This window comes from Odocoileus virginianus, chromosome 5, assembly GCF_023699985.2.
Source record: "Odocoileus virginianus isolate 20LAN1187 ecotype Illinois chromosome 5, Ovbor_1.2, whole genome shotgun sequence".
In the NCBI taxonomy this organism is placed as follows: domain Eukaryota; kingdom Metazoa; phylum Chordata; class Mammalia; order Artiodactyla; family Cervidae; genus Odocoileus; species Odocoileus virginianus.
The window spans coordinates 35,061,556-35,080,981 of record NC_069678.1 but is presented as its reverse complement, the minus strand read 5'-3'; the positions used below and the strand labels follow the sequence as shown (position 1 = coordinate 35,080,981).

Below are 19,426 nucleotides of genomic sequence, written 5' to 3'. Positions count from 1 at the left end.
TCCAATTTCTGCCTTTTACAGTAATGTTTAACCAATTACATTCAATATGATTATTGATATGGTTACATTTGAGTTCATCTTATTTTTTATGTGTCATCTATTCTTCTTTTCTCTGCACTCTTTTAGATTAATACGTATTTTTATGATTCCTTTTTTTCCTTTATTGGCTTATTATAAGTAACTGTTACTTAAGTGGTTGCTTTATGGTTTATCATATATATTGATAATTTAGCTTGTCACAGTCTTCTTTCAACTTATATTACACTACTTCACACTTAGTATAATATCCTTAAAATAGTATAGTTCCACTTCCTCCCTCCCAGCCTTTAGGCTATTGTTTAAACAGTCAAAATTAATCTCTCAAAGTTTAAATGACATTTTTAAAAAACTTGTATTTACCTAGTTACCATTTCCAGTGGTTTTCATTTGTTTAGATCTAGATTTCCAATGGTTTGATTTTCCTTTTCCTTTAAGGACTTCTTCTAAAGTGTTTTAGATTCACAGCAAAACTGAGTGACAGTAGAGTTCCCACATGTTCCTCCCCCTTCCCTACCAATACAGTCTCTCCCACATTAGTGTGGGACATCTGTTACACAATCTATGAATTACCATTGCCACACCATTGTCAATCTTGGTTTATCAAGCAAAGTCCATAGTTTGCATCAGGGTTCACTCTTTGTGTTGTAACTTATGGGTTTTGACAAATAATATAATGACATACATCAACCATTGTGGTACGTCAACCATTATGGTACTAAACTTCCCTGTTCTCCTTACGTTCACCCCTCCCTCCTGAACCTTTGCAGCCACTGATCTTTTTACTGCCATAGTTTTGCCATCTCCAGAATGTTGTATAGTTGGAATCTTTAGTGATTCCAGTTACTTTTGTATTAGACCACTTGAAGTTGTCCCATCTCAGACATTATAGTCATCATATCTAGAAGTTTGAGTATTTTTAATGTTTTTAGTTAACTCTATTAAACTTTTGAACAAATAGAATTATCATAATTATTTAATCAGTTCTCTGCTAATTCTGACATTTGTTGGTTTCAATTGATTGATTAATCTCCTTTACGATAATGTTTTTCTCCTTCTTTACTTACCTGGTAATCATTGATGCCAGATATAAATTTTATCTTGTTGAGTGCTAGATATTTTTGTAATCCTGGAAAGGTCATGTGAATTCACAGGTCACACAGAAATACTAGTTCCAGAAGAAAAAACTCATTGGCTTTTGCTGTAGTGTTGACTGGGCTTACCAGATGGCTCAGTGGTAAAGAATCTACCTGCCAGTGCAGGAGACAGGGTTTGATGCCTGGATCTGGAAGATACCCAGGAGAAGGAAATGGCAACCCACTCCAGTATTCTTGCCTGAAAAATTGCATGGACAGAGGAGTCTGGTGGGCTGCAGTCCATGGGGTCACAAAGAGACATGACTAAGCAACTAAGCACACAGGCTGCTGGGGTCCAGCCTCAGCAGGATCCAGGGGTACCCTCAGGATGAACGGCGTCGGCGAGAGAGAGCCGTGAGACCAGCCTTGATAGGGCCAAGTCTGCGAGGGAGAGAGTGAGAAAGAAAGAGAGAGAGAGAGAGAGAGAATGACCAGACAGGGGTGTTTGCAGGGTCTGGCAAATCTTTATTTTTTACTGTAGCTTTTATATTCTAAGTAAGTACATTTTTAGGGAAAGAAAGTTTAACATTACATCATCTTGTCCCTCAGGAAACCAGGGTGTTTACAGTAACTTCTTTGTGAGTGTCTTATACATTATCTTCTGGCCTCGGGGCCTATTGACATTTTATGACCTAGGTGAATGCAAAGCTGTTTTCCTGTAATCTATTCTTTAATGAACACAAAGGTTAGTCCTTTTGCAGAAGTTATTAGTTGAATTTATCTAAAAGGTTTACAACACAAAGACTCTGCAGCTCCAGTGAGGCAGCCCCTGTTTAGCATTCCTGGTTAAAATGAACAATTCTAACCACTTTTAAAATAATATTTTTGTGTTACATTAATACGCATTTGCCAAGCAGGCTAGCAAAGGGTCTAAATTGAAACACTCCTTTCATGCTGGATAATCTTATAGGATACCGCTGTCGGGGGGACATGTTGATTAAAGTTCTAAGTTGATTCTGTTTGGAGAGAAATCGGGGAAGGCCTTCTCCCTGTGTCACAGAAATTAGGGAGTGGTCTAATTTAGCAAGCATCAGAAAGACAGAGATCATCTTTAAGGTGAGCGCCGGGGCAGGTTTTCGAAATTCCTGAAGTCCTGATCTGCTTTGCTTGTCAGGCCTTCTCATGACCTTGTCATGGGTGGGATCTCGTGTGCTGGCTCCCGGCAACAGGCACACATGTAGTATTGATTATGATACAAATGAATTTCCTAGGAAATAAAAGACAAGAAATGCAAATCAAAACCACAGTGAGGTACCATTATACGCCAGTCAGAATGGCTGCTATCCAAAAGTCTACAAGCAATAAATGCTGGAGAGGGTGTGGAGAAAAGGGAACCCTCTTACACTGTTGGTGGGAATGCAAATTAGTACAGCCACTATGGAAAACAGTGTGGAGATTTCTTAAAAAGCTGGAAATAGAACTGCCATATGACCCAGCAATCCCACTTCTGGGCATACACACCGAGGAAACCAGATCTGAAAGAGACACATGCACCTCAATGTTCATCACAGCACTGTTTATAATAGCCAGGACATGGAAGCAACCTAGATGCCCATCAGTAGACGAATGGATGAGGAAGCTGTGGTACATATACACCATGGAATATTACTCAGCCATTAAAAAGAATTCATTTGAATCAGTTCTAATGAGATGGATGACACTGGAGCCCATTATACAGAATGAAGTAAGCCAGAAAGATAAAGACCAATACAGTATACTAACACATATATATGGAATTTAGAAAGATGGTAACGATAACCCTATATGCAAAACAGATAAAGAGACTCAGATGTATAGAACAGACTTGTGGACTCTGGGAGAAGGCGAGGGTGGGATGCTTCAAGAGAATAGAATTGAAACATGTATATTATCTAGGGTGAAACAGATCACCAGCCCAGGTTGGATGCATGAGACAAGTGCTCGGGCCTGGTACACTGGGAAGACCCAGAGGGATCAGGTGGAGAGGGAGGTGGGAGGGGGGACCAGGATGGGGAATACATGTAAATCCATGGCTAATTCATTTCAATGTATGACAAAAACCACTGCAATGATGTAAAGTAATTAGCCTCCAACTAATAAAAATAAATGGAAAAAAAAAAAAGACAAGTTTTATCAGCTTATTTATAACATGAAGACAGAAACAAACTGTATTGACCAGTGTTGTAACATATGATGGAGTTTACTTTAGAGCAGCAGTCCCCAATCTTTGGCACCAGGGACTAGTTTTGTGGAAGACAATTTTTCCACAGACTCGGGTTGGGGTGGGGGTGCTTACTAAGATGATTACATTTATTATGTACATTACATAATAATTACATTACACATTACATTACACTTATTATGTACTTTATTTCTATTATTATTATACTGTGATATATAATGAAATAATTATACAGCTCACCAAGATGCAGAATCAATGAGAGCCCGGAGCTTGTCTTCCTGCAACTAGATCCCATCCCGGGGCATGGGAGCCAGTGATGTCTGAAGTGTGTTGCTTGTGTCCAGTCTACTCCATAATCTCACTTGGGTTGCTGTCACTGCTGCACAAAGACAGGATGTTGAAAACGGAAGCAGGCTTTTCAGTGCTTTTTTGGCAGTCCAGGACATTCTGCCTTGACTTGATCCAGCGTGTGTGGAGGTGTGACGTGTGTGGAGGTGTGAGCGAGCTCAAACATAACTTATGGCCACTGTCATTTGCAGTCTCAAGTGGTAGTGTGAGCGGTGGGAAGCAGCTGTAAATACCAATGAGGCTTCACTCGCTTGCCTGGCATTCACATCCTGCCGTGTGGCCCAGTTCCTAAGATGCCATGGACTGGTAACCAGTCTGTGACCTGGGGATTGGGGATCTTTGTTACAGAACTTTCTACAATCATAGGAATGTGCTTTACTCAATCAACTATAATAGCAACTAGCTACATGTTATTGAGGACTTAAAACATGGCTAATGCAACTAAGGAAGTCAATTTTTCATTTTGTTGGATTTTTATTAATTTAAATAGCAAATTTTTATATATATATTTGAAGTTCTTTATTAAAATTTAATTAGTACTTCACTAGAAGTATTTCGCTAGTGACCTAGGAATTTTTCCTTTTGGTACTCACAAGGGCCTGACTTTAGCTACCCACAAATGTTACCTCAGCAACCTTCCTCCTACCCAACAACCCAGCTAGGTAATCTGGTATTTCTAAAATCCCAAGCATTTTTCTGGAACCCACTGAAATGTGACTAGAAGTGTCACCTCTAGCAGCTTGACAATTAAAAACTTGACTTTGGAGCTACCTACTATCATTCTTAACACTCCAAACTCTCATGCTGCAGCTTCTGGACCAGATTGGTACTATAAATGGCAGCAATAACTTGACATCTAGCATAAGCTCCCTAGGAGAGCCTCTGCCAGTTCCCTTGACCCAAGTTTTGATCTTAAATTTGAATGGTTGAAGTGTATATTAGGACCACCGAAAAAGGAATATCCAGGTTATAGTATCAGCTGCAGAGAGCCTTAGTATTTAAATTGTGGTATCTAAGGTTAATTAGTACAGGCAGTATCCAGTTTGATATCAATCAATATCCACAAATTCAGATTTAGTCAAGGTGGAAGAGAATCTAAAATAAAGTACTTTTAAACAAAATAAGTTTCATTACATATTTTTGGAATTTTGTGGTAAGTCTGGATACTTAGAGATAAGAGTATCAGTGATATTTAATCCAGGACAGTGTATCCAACATTCACTGGAGCGTTAAAATAGAACTTCTGAGGAACTATTTGCTTGAGCTAGACATTTGGTATCCTAATAGCTGGCACTAGGAAAATAGCTGGGGTTAAGATCTAAGAATTTACCCTTGTCTCTAAATCATATTTAAAGGCATTTTCATAGTTTTTAAGAATCACACAACTTCTTATTAAATAATATCCTTTTGGTAGCCAAGTCATAATTCCAAATCTCCCACATAATCAAAGAACACTGATTCTCATCCAGGAAGTCAACAAACTGGTTACAGACTGGTGCTACTACTGTGAGCTGTTACTGTTCATTGGTCTTAAAAAAAAAAAAAATTGAACTTTCATAGCTGGTGTCATTTTACATGTGGCAAAGACTAACTTGTGTCTCATGGACATTTAGAGATGTCTTCAGAGTATAGTAAGAAAACATTTGTTTCTTTTGTCTTAGTTTAGCTTTTCCTATACTTCAGCTTATTTTATTTAGCTTTTTAGCATTTAATAAGCAAAACTGTGCTGAGTGTTATACTTTCAGTCTGGTTGCTCTTCATAAATACCTGTATGTAAAATAAACTTGGTTAGACAATTTGCCTTAGGTTACACAGTATTTGGCAGAAACATGACTTTAACATTACATATTATAGTTCTCTCACATGGGGAAGATACTAGTTCATTCAGAAAATAATTTTGTGTGTTTAGTTCCTGTGTTGGTTAGAGAGATACATCAAACCATGTAATCTTAGTTCATGTGTAGATTAACACAGAACTTTCTTACTTGGAGAGATAAATTAAACTTGTTCTTTGTGTTCTTGTAAGTTTTAATTTTTATTTATCATGTGAATGATATTTTAACAAAAATCAGTAGTTGAACAGAAATTAGAAGTTATGTAAAAACTCATTATGTTAAATGAAGTGCATTCATTTTCTGTGTTCCAAATACTGCATTATCATTTTCTTATATAGGTGTAATACAACGAAAGCATAAACTTTTAAAGTAACATTTATATTTTCTCTTCTTTTCTACAGATGGCTGGTACCATTGATATGACTCTTCAAAGTGATATTATGACAATGTTTGAAAACAACTTTGATTACAACTCAGTTTTTTGATTAACCATCAACTTAAATGAATTATAAAAGATTAAAATGCAAATGGTAAAATGATTGCTTTCCAACACCAAGATACCAACTTATATTGTATTTTGACTGCTCTAAGATGATTAAACAATTTTCACTTACATATTTTGACAACTATATGTTCATTTTTTTAATGACATAATTTATAGGAAATTTTATAGTTTTAGATACCTAAAAATTGAATAAACTCCCAAATGTTATTCATTTTACCAATATTCTACTATATATTATAGGTCCTATCTAAGCAATGAAAATCTAAAAAGATGGCCCCTTCTTGTTTCAAAGATGGTCTTCTTGTTTTGATACAGGAATCAAAAAAATAGTTCTTTGTGAGTTTCTAACTTTGTTTTTTTGTTTTGTTTTTTTTTTACAGGGAGTTGTCCTTTAATGGAGTTCAGGCCTCTTTTTGGCGTATAGGGCCCTTTTGTAATGTAAATAATGTTTCAGTGAACCACGATTCTGCCTGGGTTTCTTTAAATGACTCTGGGTGGCAAAATGTGGGGCCAACAAGCAGGGTTGTTTTGTTTAGTTAATTTATTATTTTATTTACTTTTTAAAATTGAAGTATAATTAATCTGTAATACTGTGTTAGTTCCAGGTATACAACATAGTGATTCAATATGTCTGTATATTACAAAATGATCACCATGAGTTTTTAACTTTTAAAACAGATATATTTGTCTGCCTTCAGAAATATTTAGAACCTCTAACAAATAATACCTGGTTTCTTTTGAGTGTCAGATTACATAAGATTCTCTATTGGTTCTATATTCAAAATTTATATTTATTATCTGTGGCTTGAAAGATGTTAAATTTGAGACAAAATAACAGTGAATATTAATTATGTGTCTTTAAGAATCTATACATTTCTTAATATGCATGTGATAGCAATGGATGTCTAAATTTTTACTTAACTATACTAAGTACTTAAATCTGTGAAATATTTTGTTTCATCACCCTCAAGTTGGAATTATGTATAATTATGTATATCAGCTTCATGTATTTTAAAATTTGGACTCTTGTAACATTCAGGCACTATTCCAGTATCATCTAAAGTGAAAATTCAAAGTGTATATGTATTATAGAGAGAAAGAGAAAGTTTTCTAGACTTATTTTTATAATCAATATGATAATTTTTTTAAATATCTTTAAGCTGTCAACCACTTAAAAAATATGATTAACTAGAGGCTGAAATGGTGGTGATACCTTCATGAAACAGCCAGAATAAAAGTCATAGTCATACATATTACACTATATTTTTAACCAAGAAATTAGTATGTATATATTAAATAGTATGCATTGTTACTTTCCTAAAAAAGCATATGGACTTATCTATATATTCTAATTTATATTTATATATAGTCTGATTTTTATATATCTATATATTCTAATTTATTTTATATATAATTTATATTTATATATGTATATATATATATAGTCTTAGACACATCAGAAATGCATAGTGGTTATCTCTAGGTGATGGGATTATAGGGTTTTGTTTTGTTTTTTTCTTTGGACCTTTCAATATTTTCTGGTTCATTTAAATATTTATTATGTAATGCTTTTAAGAGCTATGGGAAATTTTCCATTTTGAAGAGAATAAAAATACTAAATAAGAACTTATTTCTAAAAAAAAACTTCTGTCAAATACACATTAACTCTTTCAACAACTGCCTTTAAATAATAAAACTGCTCAATGAATGATCTTTGTCTACATCTAAAAAGAAAGTTCAGCTTCATTAATATCCTTTTACATTAAATGGTTTACTTGAGATTTTTCTATAAACCTTTGGAACATCCCATATAGAGAGCGATGTTATGGTTATCAGTGTTTAGTTTAACCAATTTAACACTTCAACCTTTGCTCAGTCAGTAAGAGATCTGGCACATTGTAGATAGTCAACACAATTTTAGTAGGCTTGTTTAAGTCAGTTTTGCAGAGAAAATACTGATGTATAACTGATCTTTCCTCAATTTGTACATTATTTCTTAGTTAAAAAAACGCTTGGCTTCTCTTCTTGCATGGATTTTACTTGTTAACATTATCTATATAATCAACCTTTTTGCTTTTTTTTTTCCTCTTTTTTTCTTGAGTTGTTCTGGAAGAGTGGTCCATGGACCAACTTCATCAGCATCATTTGGGAACATGCAGATTCTCAGACTTCAGTTCAGTTCAGTTGCTCAGTCGTGTCCGACTCTTTGCGACCCCATGAATTGCAGCATGCCAGGCCTCCCTGTCCATCACAAACTCCCAGAGTTTACTCAAACACATGTCCATTGAGTCAGTGTGCCATCCAGCCATCTCATCCTCTGTCGTCCCCTTCTCCTCCTGCCCCCAACCCCTCCCAGCATCAAGGTCTTTTCCAATGAGTCAACTCTTCACATCAGGTGGCCAAAGTATTGGAGTTTCAGCTTCAGCATCAGTCCTTCCAGTGAACACCCAGGACTGATCTGCTTTAGGATGGACTGGTTGGATCTCCTTGCAGTCCAAGGGACTCTCAAGAGTCTTCTCAGACTTAAGACTCACTAAATCAGAACCTCTGGTATGGGGGCCAGCAACCTGTAGTTGAAAAAGCCCTCCAGTGATACTAACACACACTAAAGTTTGAGAACCACTGTTCTAACTGAATCCTGACTGTCTCCTGCAGGCTGTCACTCAGCACCTATTTTTTCAGTAACAGTTTTCTTCCCTCTGGAGTGCTACTTGCAGACTATCCTTTCCTTCCCTAAATACACCAGGTTTTAAATTTTTCATGATCATCAGACAATACCAACCATAGTCATTTACCATCCCTGGTTCACGCCTCCTTACTCCCCAGAGATCTTATCTCTCTCTCACTGTCACTCTCTTAGTTGACAACTTCTCAGTCCCTTGACTTCTCTGCTAATGATCTTGATATCTAATCAACTTTAGCCACTCCCTTGTCATTGCCAACAACTGTAACTCTTAGTCTCAATTTCAAGCATCCTAATCTCTCACTTGGAGAAGGAAATGGCAACCCACTCCAGTACTCTTGCCTGGAGAATCCCATGGATGGAGGAGCCTGGTAGGCTACAGTCCACGGGGTCGCAAAGAGTCGGACTTCACTATCGACTTCAGTATTGCTTCACTGAGCGACTTCACTATCACTATCACTACTTGCCCTTAACTTTTCTTACTCTGGGTAGGCCCTGACTCCAGCAATCATTAGACCTCACTAGAACCCAGTCCTTTAATCCTAGTGCCTTCTCATAGTATTTCTCCCCTCTCTCCCTCACCTCCCCAGAGTCTACAGTACATTATTTTTAATAATCGCTCCCTTGCATACTCCCGGCTCCATGCTCCATCCTTGGTTGAATTACTTGGCAAAATTCCAGTCTTATTAACTTACTGCCTGCTCTGCAGCCATGACATTGGTCAGAGAAAGGCATAAACCTCCAAGAAAAAGGCACAAGTCACTACAGATTCTAATCACTAAAAAGATAAAAGGGGATACTACAAATAACCTTATATTCATACATTTGAAGAAATGGACCAATTCCTCAAAAAACATAACCATCAAAGCTCAATATGAAATCATCTAAATAGCCCTATACCATTAATCTTTTTTAATTCAAAATTAATAGCTTCTGAAAAAAATCTCCAAGCCCATATGATTTCACTGAAAAATTATACCAAACATTTAAAGGATTAGTACCAATGTAAAAGAGACTCTTACAGGAAAAAAAAATCTATTTCAGAAAATGTCTCTTCCAGAAATCGGCCTATTCTGTAATTTTTGTCAATAGGACAAATTCTGTCAACAAGAATACTTCCCAACTAATGAGGACAGTATTACTCTGACAGTAAAATCAAAGACAGTACCAAAAATAAGTAAAAGCTGCAAGCTATTTATCTCTAATCTTCAGCAAAACACTAGCAAACCAAATCCCACAATGTATGAAGGGAATTATCAACCCTAAAACCCAAGTCATATAAATTGGAAATGAATAAAACTCTTGTTTTTGGTGTGGTTTTTTCCTTAAATTTCTTTACCTTTAATTTTCCAAAATATTAAATAGTGGAAGCAGGAATCATTTATAACTCCAATTTTAAAGAAAATGGCTGCAGTATTTCACCATATGCTATTTTGGGGGGTAACAATGTTAAACAGTTTCTAAATAAATTCAGTAATAGCTAATGAATTTTTGCATGTGACTTTCTACACAAAAAAAATCCCAAGAAATGTTAAATCACAGTTAATAAGTGATTTAAGCAGTGTCACAGGATACAAAGTCAACATACAAAAATCTGATCTCTATATGCTAATGAGAATGTGAAAACTTTAAAAATGGAATATCTAGGTATACACTTAAGAAAACATACAGGAACTGTATGCTGTAAAGTACAAAATGCTTATGGAAGAAATCAAAGGAGAAAGACCTAAATAAATGAAGTGACAACAGAGTAAAGTGTCAGTTCTCATAAGCACACCCTATCAAAAACCCAACAGTTTTTCATAGACAAGTTTACTCTAAAATGTATATGGAATGGGAAGAGGACTAAAATAATTAAATATTGACCCAAAAAAGAATGATATAAGGAATCATTCTGTGTGATATTAAGGCTTCCTATAAAGCTACAGTAACCAAGAAACCAGAGATCAGTGGACTAGAATAAAGAACCTAGAAGTTGAAGCATAAAAATATGCACAATTGATTTTTGACAGAGGTGAGGTGCAATTCAGTGGAGGGAGAAAGGAAGGATAGCCTTTACAACAAACGGTGCTCAGACAACTGGATATCCATAGGCAAAAAAAAAACAAAACGATCTCAACCTAAATTTCACATTTTATGCAAAAATTAACTCAAAATGGACTTAAATGTAAAATAAACCATAAAGCTTTCAGGAAAAAAAAAATCCTAAGGCTCTATGGTTAGAAAGATTTTCTTTTAGACTTCATAACAAAAGCATGATCCATAAATAAGAGACTGATAAATTGGATCTCTTCAAATTAAAACTTTTGTCCTATGAAAAGATAAGCTACAGATTAGGAACAAGAATTTTCAAACCACTTATCTGACAAAAATATATACAATAAAGACCTCTCAAAACAACTAAAACTTTTAACTAGAAAGTGGGTAAAAAGACATAAAACATACTCAGAGAATATACATATGGCATACACACATGAAAGCATGTTCACCATCACGCCATCGGTGACATAAACCACAAGGAGATATCACCGTACACCTATCAGGTTAAAAAAAGAAAAATAGTGACAATACAAAATGCTGGCAAGAATGGAGAAAAACGGTCACTCATACATTGCTCATGGAAATATAATGGTACAGCCGATGTAGAAACCAGTTTGCAGTTTCTTACAAAACATGCAAAGCCATATGACCCAGCAATTGTACTGGGCATTTATCTAAGATAAATGATAACTTACATTCACACAAAAATCTGTACATAAATGTTTATACAAAAACCTGTACATAAATATTCACAGTAACTTTTTTTGTAATAGTGAAAAACTGGAAACCACCCAGACATCATTTAATAGGTAAATGGTTAAACAAGTAGTATATACATATGGTGGAACACCACTCAGCAGCAAAAAAAATAATAATAATAATTACTGATATATACAACAACTTGAATTTATAAGGAATTATTATCCTGAGTAGGAAAAAAAAAATCCCCTAAGGTCATACACTGTATGACTTCATTTATATAACACTTTTGAAATGACAAAATTTTGGCAATGGAGGACAGATCAGTGGTCAACAAAGATTAGGGACAAGGTATAGGTATGGTTATTACAGAGCAACATGAGGTATCTTTGGGGTAATGGAATTTGACTTTGGTGGTATGCACACAAAGCTACAATATTACATATATGATATAATAAAAAGTGAAAAATACACTGGATAAAGTATATGCAAGTTCTATTATTTCTCTTATGACTGGATATAACTATGTCATTTAAAATGCCAGTGTAAAAACAGGTAATACTCAAAACTAAAAAAAAAAAATACTAAACACTGTGGTAATCATTTCACAATATATACAAATACCAAGTCATTATGTTTTACACTTAAAACTAATACGATGTTATATGTCACATATCTAAATTTTCTAAAATTGGGGAATCAGGCTTCTACTTGGGATCTAGAAAACCGGAAAAAGCATTTCTCACATCATTACAATGAATTAAAAAGCCAGGAATCTTTACATCCGCAACTTTTCTTATACTAATCTGAGGGCTAATATTGCAGCGTTACCTGAAATTTAAGAGGATAAATGCACCCAAGGAGAGACATGACATAAGCACTGGCTCACCTGAGGCAGATACCACCAAATGCTATATAACCTGGCAACAACAGGTCATCTGAAGGTTGTAACAAATTGCTAAAGGCCAGGTGTGTGCTAGCTTAAGAATATAAAACCCTTGGGAGCACAAGAGAAATTTGTAATCACTTTCAGGCTCTTCTCCACAGACCTCCTCAGTACTTACAGAAAAGATTAAGGTGGGGACAGGATGGGATGAGGGTTCTAAGTAAGCCATCCTCTTGATGCAGGCTTAGAAGAGAAGAGCAGCAGATGCAGGAAAAACACAAAGACTGCCCAGAACCTTTTCCCCCATTTTCCCTAAAAATTATAAACCTTAAGCTTCTGGAGGAAGACTAGCAAACTCTTAAGAGTTTTAGGGCATAAATGAAGACCCCCTGCAACTGGTGGGAAGGAAATAGAATTAAAACTTGAAATCTTAGGAGACATGCAGGAAATCCATTGTGGGTTCAGACCATTAGAGATATCCTGTCACTGAGGGCAGGGAAGGATCATTGAGAAGGCATCACTGATATCCAAAGACATAGTGCCTGCTGGTGTAGCTTAATTATAGGACAGCAGAGAATGCTCCTCACTGCCCTGCACTTCTTACCATTGGGATAAAATGCATTCAATAACAAGCAAAAGCAGTCTACTGCAATCAGAGGTGCAAGAGCATAGAGTGAGTATAACACTAAGCATAAAGACTTCAAGGCAAGCACGTAGCAGCTGTTGAGAAAAAATCACTGGCAAACCAAGATCCATCCTCATGGTACCACCAGAGACTACTGAAGATCTGCGGTGTGCTTGGGATAACTGTAGCAACAATAAAATTCAATTCCAGCTCAACTTCTGACTAGATTGGTTTCACCTCCACAATTAAGGCTAGCAAAAGAAAAAAACTGTCAATTTCCAAGCTTAAATATGCGTATACTTTTGTCTCTTGTTTTATACAAAATGTCTTTCAACAAAAAATTATGAGGCATAAAAGGAAGCAAGGAAAAAAAAATCCTACTGTTAAGAGACAAAGCAATCAACAGAAACACTTAAAGATGAAACACAGTTGACTATCAGAAAATTTTAAATGACTATGATTATTACAAGCTGTAGAGGAAAAATAGACAATGTGTGATCAGATAGGTAATTTCAATAGACAGAAATTATAGGAAAAATAAAACATAAGTGCTAGAAAATAAAAAACATGGTAATAGTTATGAGGAATGACTTTGATGGCCTCATCAACAGAATCAACACAGCCAAGGAAAGAATCAATGAAGCTGAGTTTAGATTAAAAGACATTGCTCAAACAAGCAAAAAACACAAAAAAGCGGGGCATGGTAGGAACAACACAACAGAATATCCAAAAGTTACAGCGCAATATTAAAGCCTAACATATGCCTAACTGGAATCTCAGAGACGAGAGAGAGAAATGGAAATGGAGAAATATTTGAAGGGACATCAGCTGAGAATTCTCTAAAATTAATTTGTATTGGGGGGAAAAAAACTAGTTTTTCCTTCTCCTTAGTAGGGAAAAACCCTCAGCTCTTCCTCCTGTGTGTCTAGTCACCAAATGTGTGTGGGATTCCCCACAAATGAATTCTCTGTGACATCATCTAGATGTCCTACAATATATAACTCAATTCTAAATGTATTGATATCCACCTGGAGATAGTATCAGATCCCATAGGTTAAGGGCTCAGTACCACAAGACTGATGCACATTTCAGATGCCAATCAGATGCCTAGATTACCCACAACTCGTCTGATGTAGACAAATCAGAGATTCCCATGACCTTTTGCCCCCCCTGGATTCAGTTATTTGCTAGAGCAGTTTATAGAACTCAAGGACACATTTATGTTTACCAGCTTATTAAAGGATATAGTTAAGGATACAAATGAAGAACCAGATGATGAGATACACAGGGCAAGGTCTGGCAGGGTCCCAAGCACAGTAGTTTCTGTCCTTATGGAATTGGAGGTGCATCACCTTCCTGTATGTAGATATGTTCACCAACCTGGAAGTTCCCCAAACACCTTCAACACACAGGCATGATCAATTATTAGCTCTATTTCCAGTCTCCTTCCCCTTTGGAGGAGGGAGGTGGAGCTGAAAATTCCAAGCTTTTAATCACATTTTGATCTTTCTGGTGACCAGCCCCCATCTGGAGCCATTCCAGAGCCCACCCAGAATGTCCTCATTAGAACAAAAGATCCTCCTGGGGCTCTTATCACTAGAAATTTACAAGGGTTTTAAGAACCCTGTGTCAGATAGGAGTCAGAAACCAAACATTAGAATAACACATGCTCTTAGTGCTCTTATTACTTAGAAAATAACAAGGGTTTCAGGATCTATCTGTCAGGAACCAGAGGCAAAGACCAATATATTAATATATTTTCTATTGTCTAACATAATGACAGGCTCAAAAGTATAAATTCAAGCTCAGAGAATGCTAAACAAGTTAAAACAAAAAAAAACCCACACTAGATATATCATACTTAAATTGCTGAAACCAAAGACCAACAGGAAATCTTGAGGCACCCAAAGGAAAAATAACACAACAGAGAGGAAAGAAGAAAAGAATACAGCAAACTTCTCATCAGAAATTATAAAAATCGTGAGAGAGTGGAGTAACATCTTTAAAGTTCTAAAACAAAACCTTGTCAACTAGAATTCTATATCCACTGGAAATATTATCAAAATTGAAAGAGAAATACTTTTTCAAGCAAACAAAAAGTGAAAGAATTTATTGCCAGCAGACCCGCACTACAAGAAATGTTAAAGAAGGTTCTTCTGGTAAAGGGATGTGATTCTAGAGGTCTCACCTGTATCTATACAATGAATGAAGGACACTAGATATGGCATTCGTTGCTGTTCAGTCACTAACTCATGTCTAACTCTTTGTGACCCCGTGGACTGCAGCACGCCAGGCTCCTCTGTACTCCACTACCTCCCAGAGTTGGCTCAATTTTAGTCCATTGAGACAGTGATGGCATCTAACCATCTCTCATCCGCTGCTGCCCCCTTCTTCTCTTCCCTTCAATGAAAGATTATTAAATTTGTTTTTATTGTTTATAAATGCTCCAAAAGATAACTAGCTAAAGCAAAACTAGTGGCACTGACAGAAGAGAATTGGGCAAATCCACCATTACAGACAGATGTCACCATTCTTCTCTCAGCAATTGATAGAACTAGTAGGCAGAAAGTCAGTAAAGATCTAATGGTCCTGAACAACACTGCTAACCATCATTAACTAATTGACATTAATGTTACACTCTCACTAAAAACAGCAGAATACACTTTTCAAATGCAGTTGGAACATTCACCAAAATAGACTATATTTAGAGGAGTAAAGCAAACCTTGACAAATTTACAAGAATAGGTAGTTCATAAGCTATCACACCAGATTTAAAGTAGAAATTAATACAAAAAAGATATCTGCAAAATATTTGGAAATTAAGCTTTTCTAAATAACCCATCTTAAAAGAGAAAAATCACAAGAATAATTAGAAAGTATTTTGAATTGTATGAAAGTTAAAATGCAACACATTAAAATTTATGGGATGCAGTGAAAGTGGCATTTAGAGGAAAATTTTTACCACTCAGTGTTTATGTTAAAACAGAAGAAAAATCTCAAATCAGTTACTGAAGTTTCTATCTTAAGAAACTAGAAAAATCAAATTAAATCTAAAGCAGAAGAAAGAACAGGAAGAAGGGAAATTATTTACATTTAAATGAAATCTTAAGCAAAAAAAGAGAGAAATCAAGGAAACCAAAGCTGTTTTTTTTTTTTTAAAAGACAATAAAATTGATAAGCCCTCTATCCAGACCTACCATATAAAAATGAGAAGATGCAAATTGCAAATGTCAAGTGTGAAAGAGAATATTACAGATACACACACACACACACACACACACACACACAGATCTGCAGACATTCAAGAAATAACAAGGACATATTATGAAGAACTCTATGGCCAGAGATTCAACAACTTACAAGAAGTGGATAAAATTCTTAAAAAATACAAACTGTCAAAGAGGAAATAATCATAAATAGTTCTATAAGTACTAAGTAAATTGAATTGTATTTTAAAATCTTTAAAAAAGAATTTAAACAATAATAACAACTCCAGGCCTACATGCTTTTTTGGAGAATTCTACCAAACATTTAAGGAACAAATACTACCAATTTTATATACATTATTCCATAATATAAGAACAAATATAGATGCAAAAATCATCAACCAAATATTAGCAAATTTATTTCAGTAATATATTAAAAATACATTATTTCATGATCAATTGGGATTTATCCTGGGAATGAAAGTCTGGTCCAACATTCAAAAATTTATAGGTAACCACATCAGTAGATTAAAAAGGAAAAACTATGATTATCTCCAGAGAAATAGAAAGCCCTTTTACAAAATTCCCCCATTTGTGGGGAGAAGAAAAAAAAAAACCTCTCAGAAACTAAAAATAAAAAGGAACTTCCTCAGTATGATAAATTGCACCTTAAAAAAAAAAAATCTTCAGGGAATTCACTGGTGGTCCAGTGGTTAGGACTCCCTGCTTTCACTGCCAAGGGTGCAGGTTCAACCTCTGGTCCCAGGACTATGATCCCAAAAACTGTGCAGCATGGAAGAAAAAAAAAACTTGAGCTAATCATATGCTTAATAGTAAATGACTGCATGGTTTCCCCTTACGGCTGAGAACAAAGTAAAGATTAACTGGAGGTCCTAGTTAGTGCAATAAGTGAAGAAAAATAAATGGCAAACATATTGGAAAGGAAGAAATAAAACTGTCTCTATTCACAAATGACATGATTATCTATATAGAACATCCCAAAGAATTTTTCAAAAAGCTACCAGCACTAAAAAGTAAATTTAACAAGGTCCAGGACCTGAGACAAAAAAAAAAATCATGTAAGCACCTAGAATTAGTAAGTAACTAGAAATTGAAAAAATAACATTTACAATATTTTTTTTAAGATATACTTAGGTATAAATCTTACAAAATACATACAGTATCTGTATGTTTAAAGCTATGAAAAACTGATAAAGCAAATCAAAGACTCTAAATAACTGGAGAGACGTATGTTCATGAGAATCCCAGCGAGCTGCAGTCCCTGAGGTGGCAGAGTCGGACATGACTTAGCAACTGAACAACAATGTTCTCAATAACTCAATATTGTTAAAATATTAGTTCTCTCAAAATTGATTAACAGATTCAGTGGATTCCAATCAACAATTTTTGTCAAAATTGACAAGCTAATACTAAAATTTGTATGGAAAAGTAACTACAATAGCCAAAACAATCTTTGTTTTGATAAAGAAGAACAAAGTTGAAGGACTCATACTACATGAGTTGTAGACTTACTATATTACTTTACTACTTTCGATAGTCATGACAAGTATGTATTGGGATTTCCCTGCCAATCCAGTGGTTAAGACACCTGTCCCCCAATGCAGGAGGCACAGACCAGGGAACTAAAACCCTGCATCGCTCATGGCACAGCCACAAAAAAGGCAAGTGTACACTGCAGAAAATATAGGCATATACATCAATGAAACAGACTAGAGGGTTCAAATATAGTCCCACATGTAAAGTGATTTTCAACAGAGGTGCAAAGGCAATTCAATAGAGGAAGAATATTCTTTTCAACAAATGATACCAAAATAATTGGATATCCACATGGGAAACATCAATGTCAACCCATACTTTGCATCTTATGCAAAAATTAACTCAAAATGGATTATAGACCTAAATACAAAACATAAAATAATTATTTTAGAAGGAAACACAGGTTGGGGGTCACTTGCTGATCTTAACTTAGGTAGAGATTTCCCATATGCAAGACCAAAACTACTACATATAAAAGAAAAGTGATAAATTGGATAAAATCAAAATTAAGAAATTGTGCTCTTCAGAAGTCCTTAAAAATGAAAAGACAGACTGGGAAAATATTTGCAAATCACATGATGTGTGATAAAGCATTTGTATCCAAAATACATAAGGAACTTTCAAACTCAGTAAGAAAATAAGCAACCCACTTTTCTAAAAAATCGGTAAAAGATTTGGACAGCTGTTTTGTCAAAGAATAATATATTCAAGTGGCACACAAGTATATAAAGATGCCCAACATTATTATTATTGGGGAAATGTGAATAAAAATTTCAATGAGATACCACATTACACAACTCTTAGAATGGCTAAAATCAGGAAATTTTTTTTTTAACAATATTAAGTGCTCTCAAGAATAGGACCTAACAATAACTCTCACACATTGCTAGTGTGAATTAAATCTGCAGCCACTCTGGAAACCAGTTTGATAGTTTCCTATAAAGTTAAATGCATACCTACCTGACCCAGCAATCCCACTTCTAAGTGTTAAGCCAAGTGAAATGAAAACTTACACGTTCCCACCAAAAACTTTACATCAGTGACTTTATTCATAACCACCAAAAACTGGGAAAAAACTCAAATATACCTCAACTGTGAAGTGTTCCATAAGCAAATATGGTACATTCATCTAACAAAAGACTAATAATAATAAAACAATATATGTAACAGTATAGTTGAGTCTCAGATACATCACGCTAAACGAGAGAAGCCAGAAGCTAGAAGTTGACTATTACATGATTCTATTTACACAGTCTTCTTGTAAAGGAAAAACCCAGAGGGACAGAAAAAAGACCAGGGGTTGCCAGGGCTTGACTTTATAACCAGACACCTAGCTGGTCGGATAACGACTCAGAACCTAGTTGGAGAATAGCAACACCTTCAGATGAGCTTTGGGAATGAAGAAGGAAATGTCTTTCGTGTGGTATGAAAATCGTTTACTGCTCCCCCTCCCCCATGCGCCCCATAATTCCACGATCCAGAAAGAAGGCCTTAAATTGGGGGGCAAGGAGAGGATATGAACACGGGCCAAAGTGAATGGCTCTTCCTCCCTCCGTATCTAGGATGGCTCGGGAAAGTCTCACCTTCATTTCCCCCAGTTTATCAGTTTTGAAATGGGGCTTTACTCCCCGCGGAGGAAGGCCGGCTCTCCACCCTTGCCTACCCGGTGCGGACCTCGCAGCGCTTGGGGTCCGCGGTGCGCCGCTCCG

General features: G+C 35.7%; 1 protein-coding gene and 1 long non-coding RNA gene across 12 annotated transcripts in view; one reads left to right on the top strand and one right to left on the bottom strand.

Moving 5' to 3' along the window:
- BRDT (bromodomain testis associated) overlaps nt 1-7,340 on the top strand; it is a 56,725-nt gene extending 49,385 nt beyond the window's left edge. For 9 of the 10 annotated variants that reach the window (XM_070467772.1, XM_070467767.1, XM_070467766.1 and 6 more), the window contains one exon: nt 5,918-6,131. In XM_070467772.1, coding sequence (XP_070323873.1) covers nt 5,918-6,001 — 84 coding nt within the window. In that variant the 3' untranslated portion in view covers nt 6,002-6,131. Of the gene's footprint in view, nt 1-5,917; nt 6,132-6,401 lie in introns of those variants that run through there. The other variant, XM_070467765.1, reaches the window with a different exon arrangement.
- Nucleotides 1,592-19,390, bottom strand: LOC139035190 (uncharacterized). 2 transcript variants are annotated; one of them, XR_011487789.1, is made up of 3 exons: nt 19,301-19,390; nt 3,574-3,712; nt 1,592-2,379 (listed from the first exon to the last, which is right to left on the bottom strand). It is a non-coding gene; the product is annotated as an uncharacterized lncRNA (long non-coding RNA). The 2 variants fall into 2 exon arrangements; XR_011487790.1 differs by having other exon boundaries at nt 3,574-4,003; nt 19,301-19,385.
- Between the last annotated feature and the right edge of the window lie 36 nt (nt 19,391-19,426).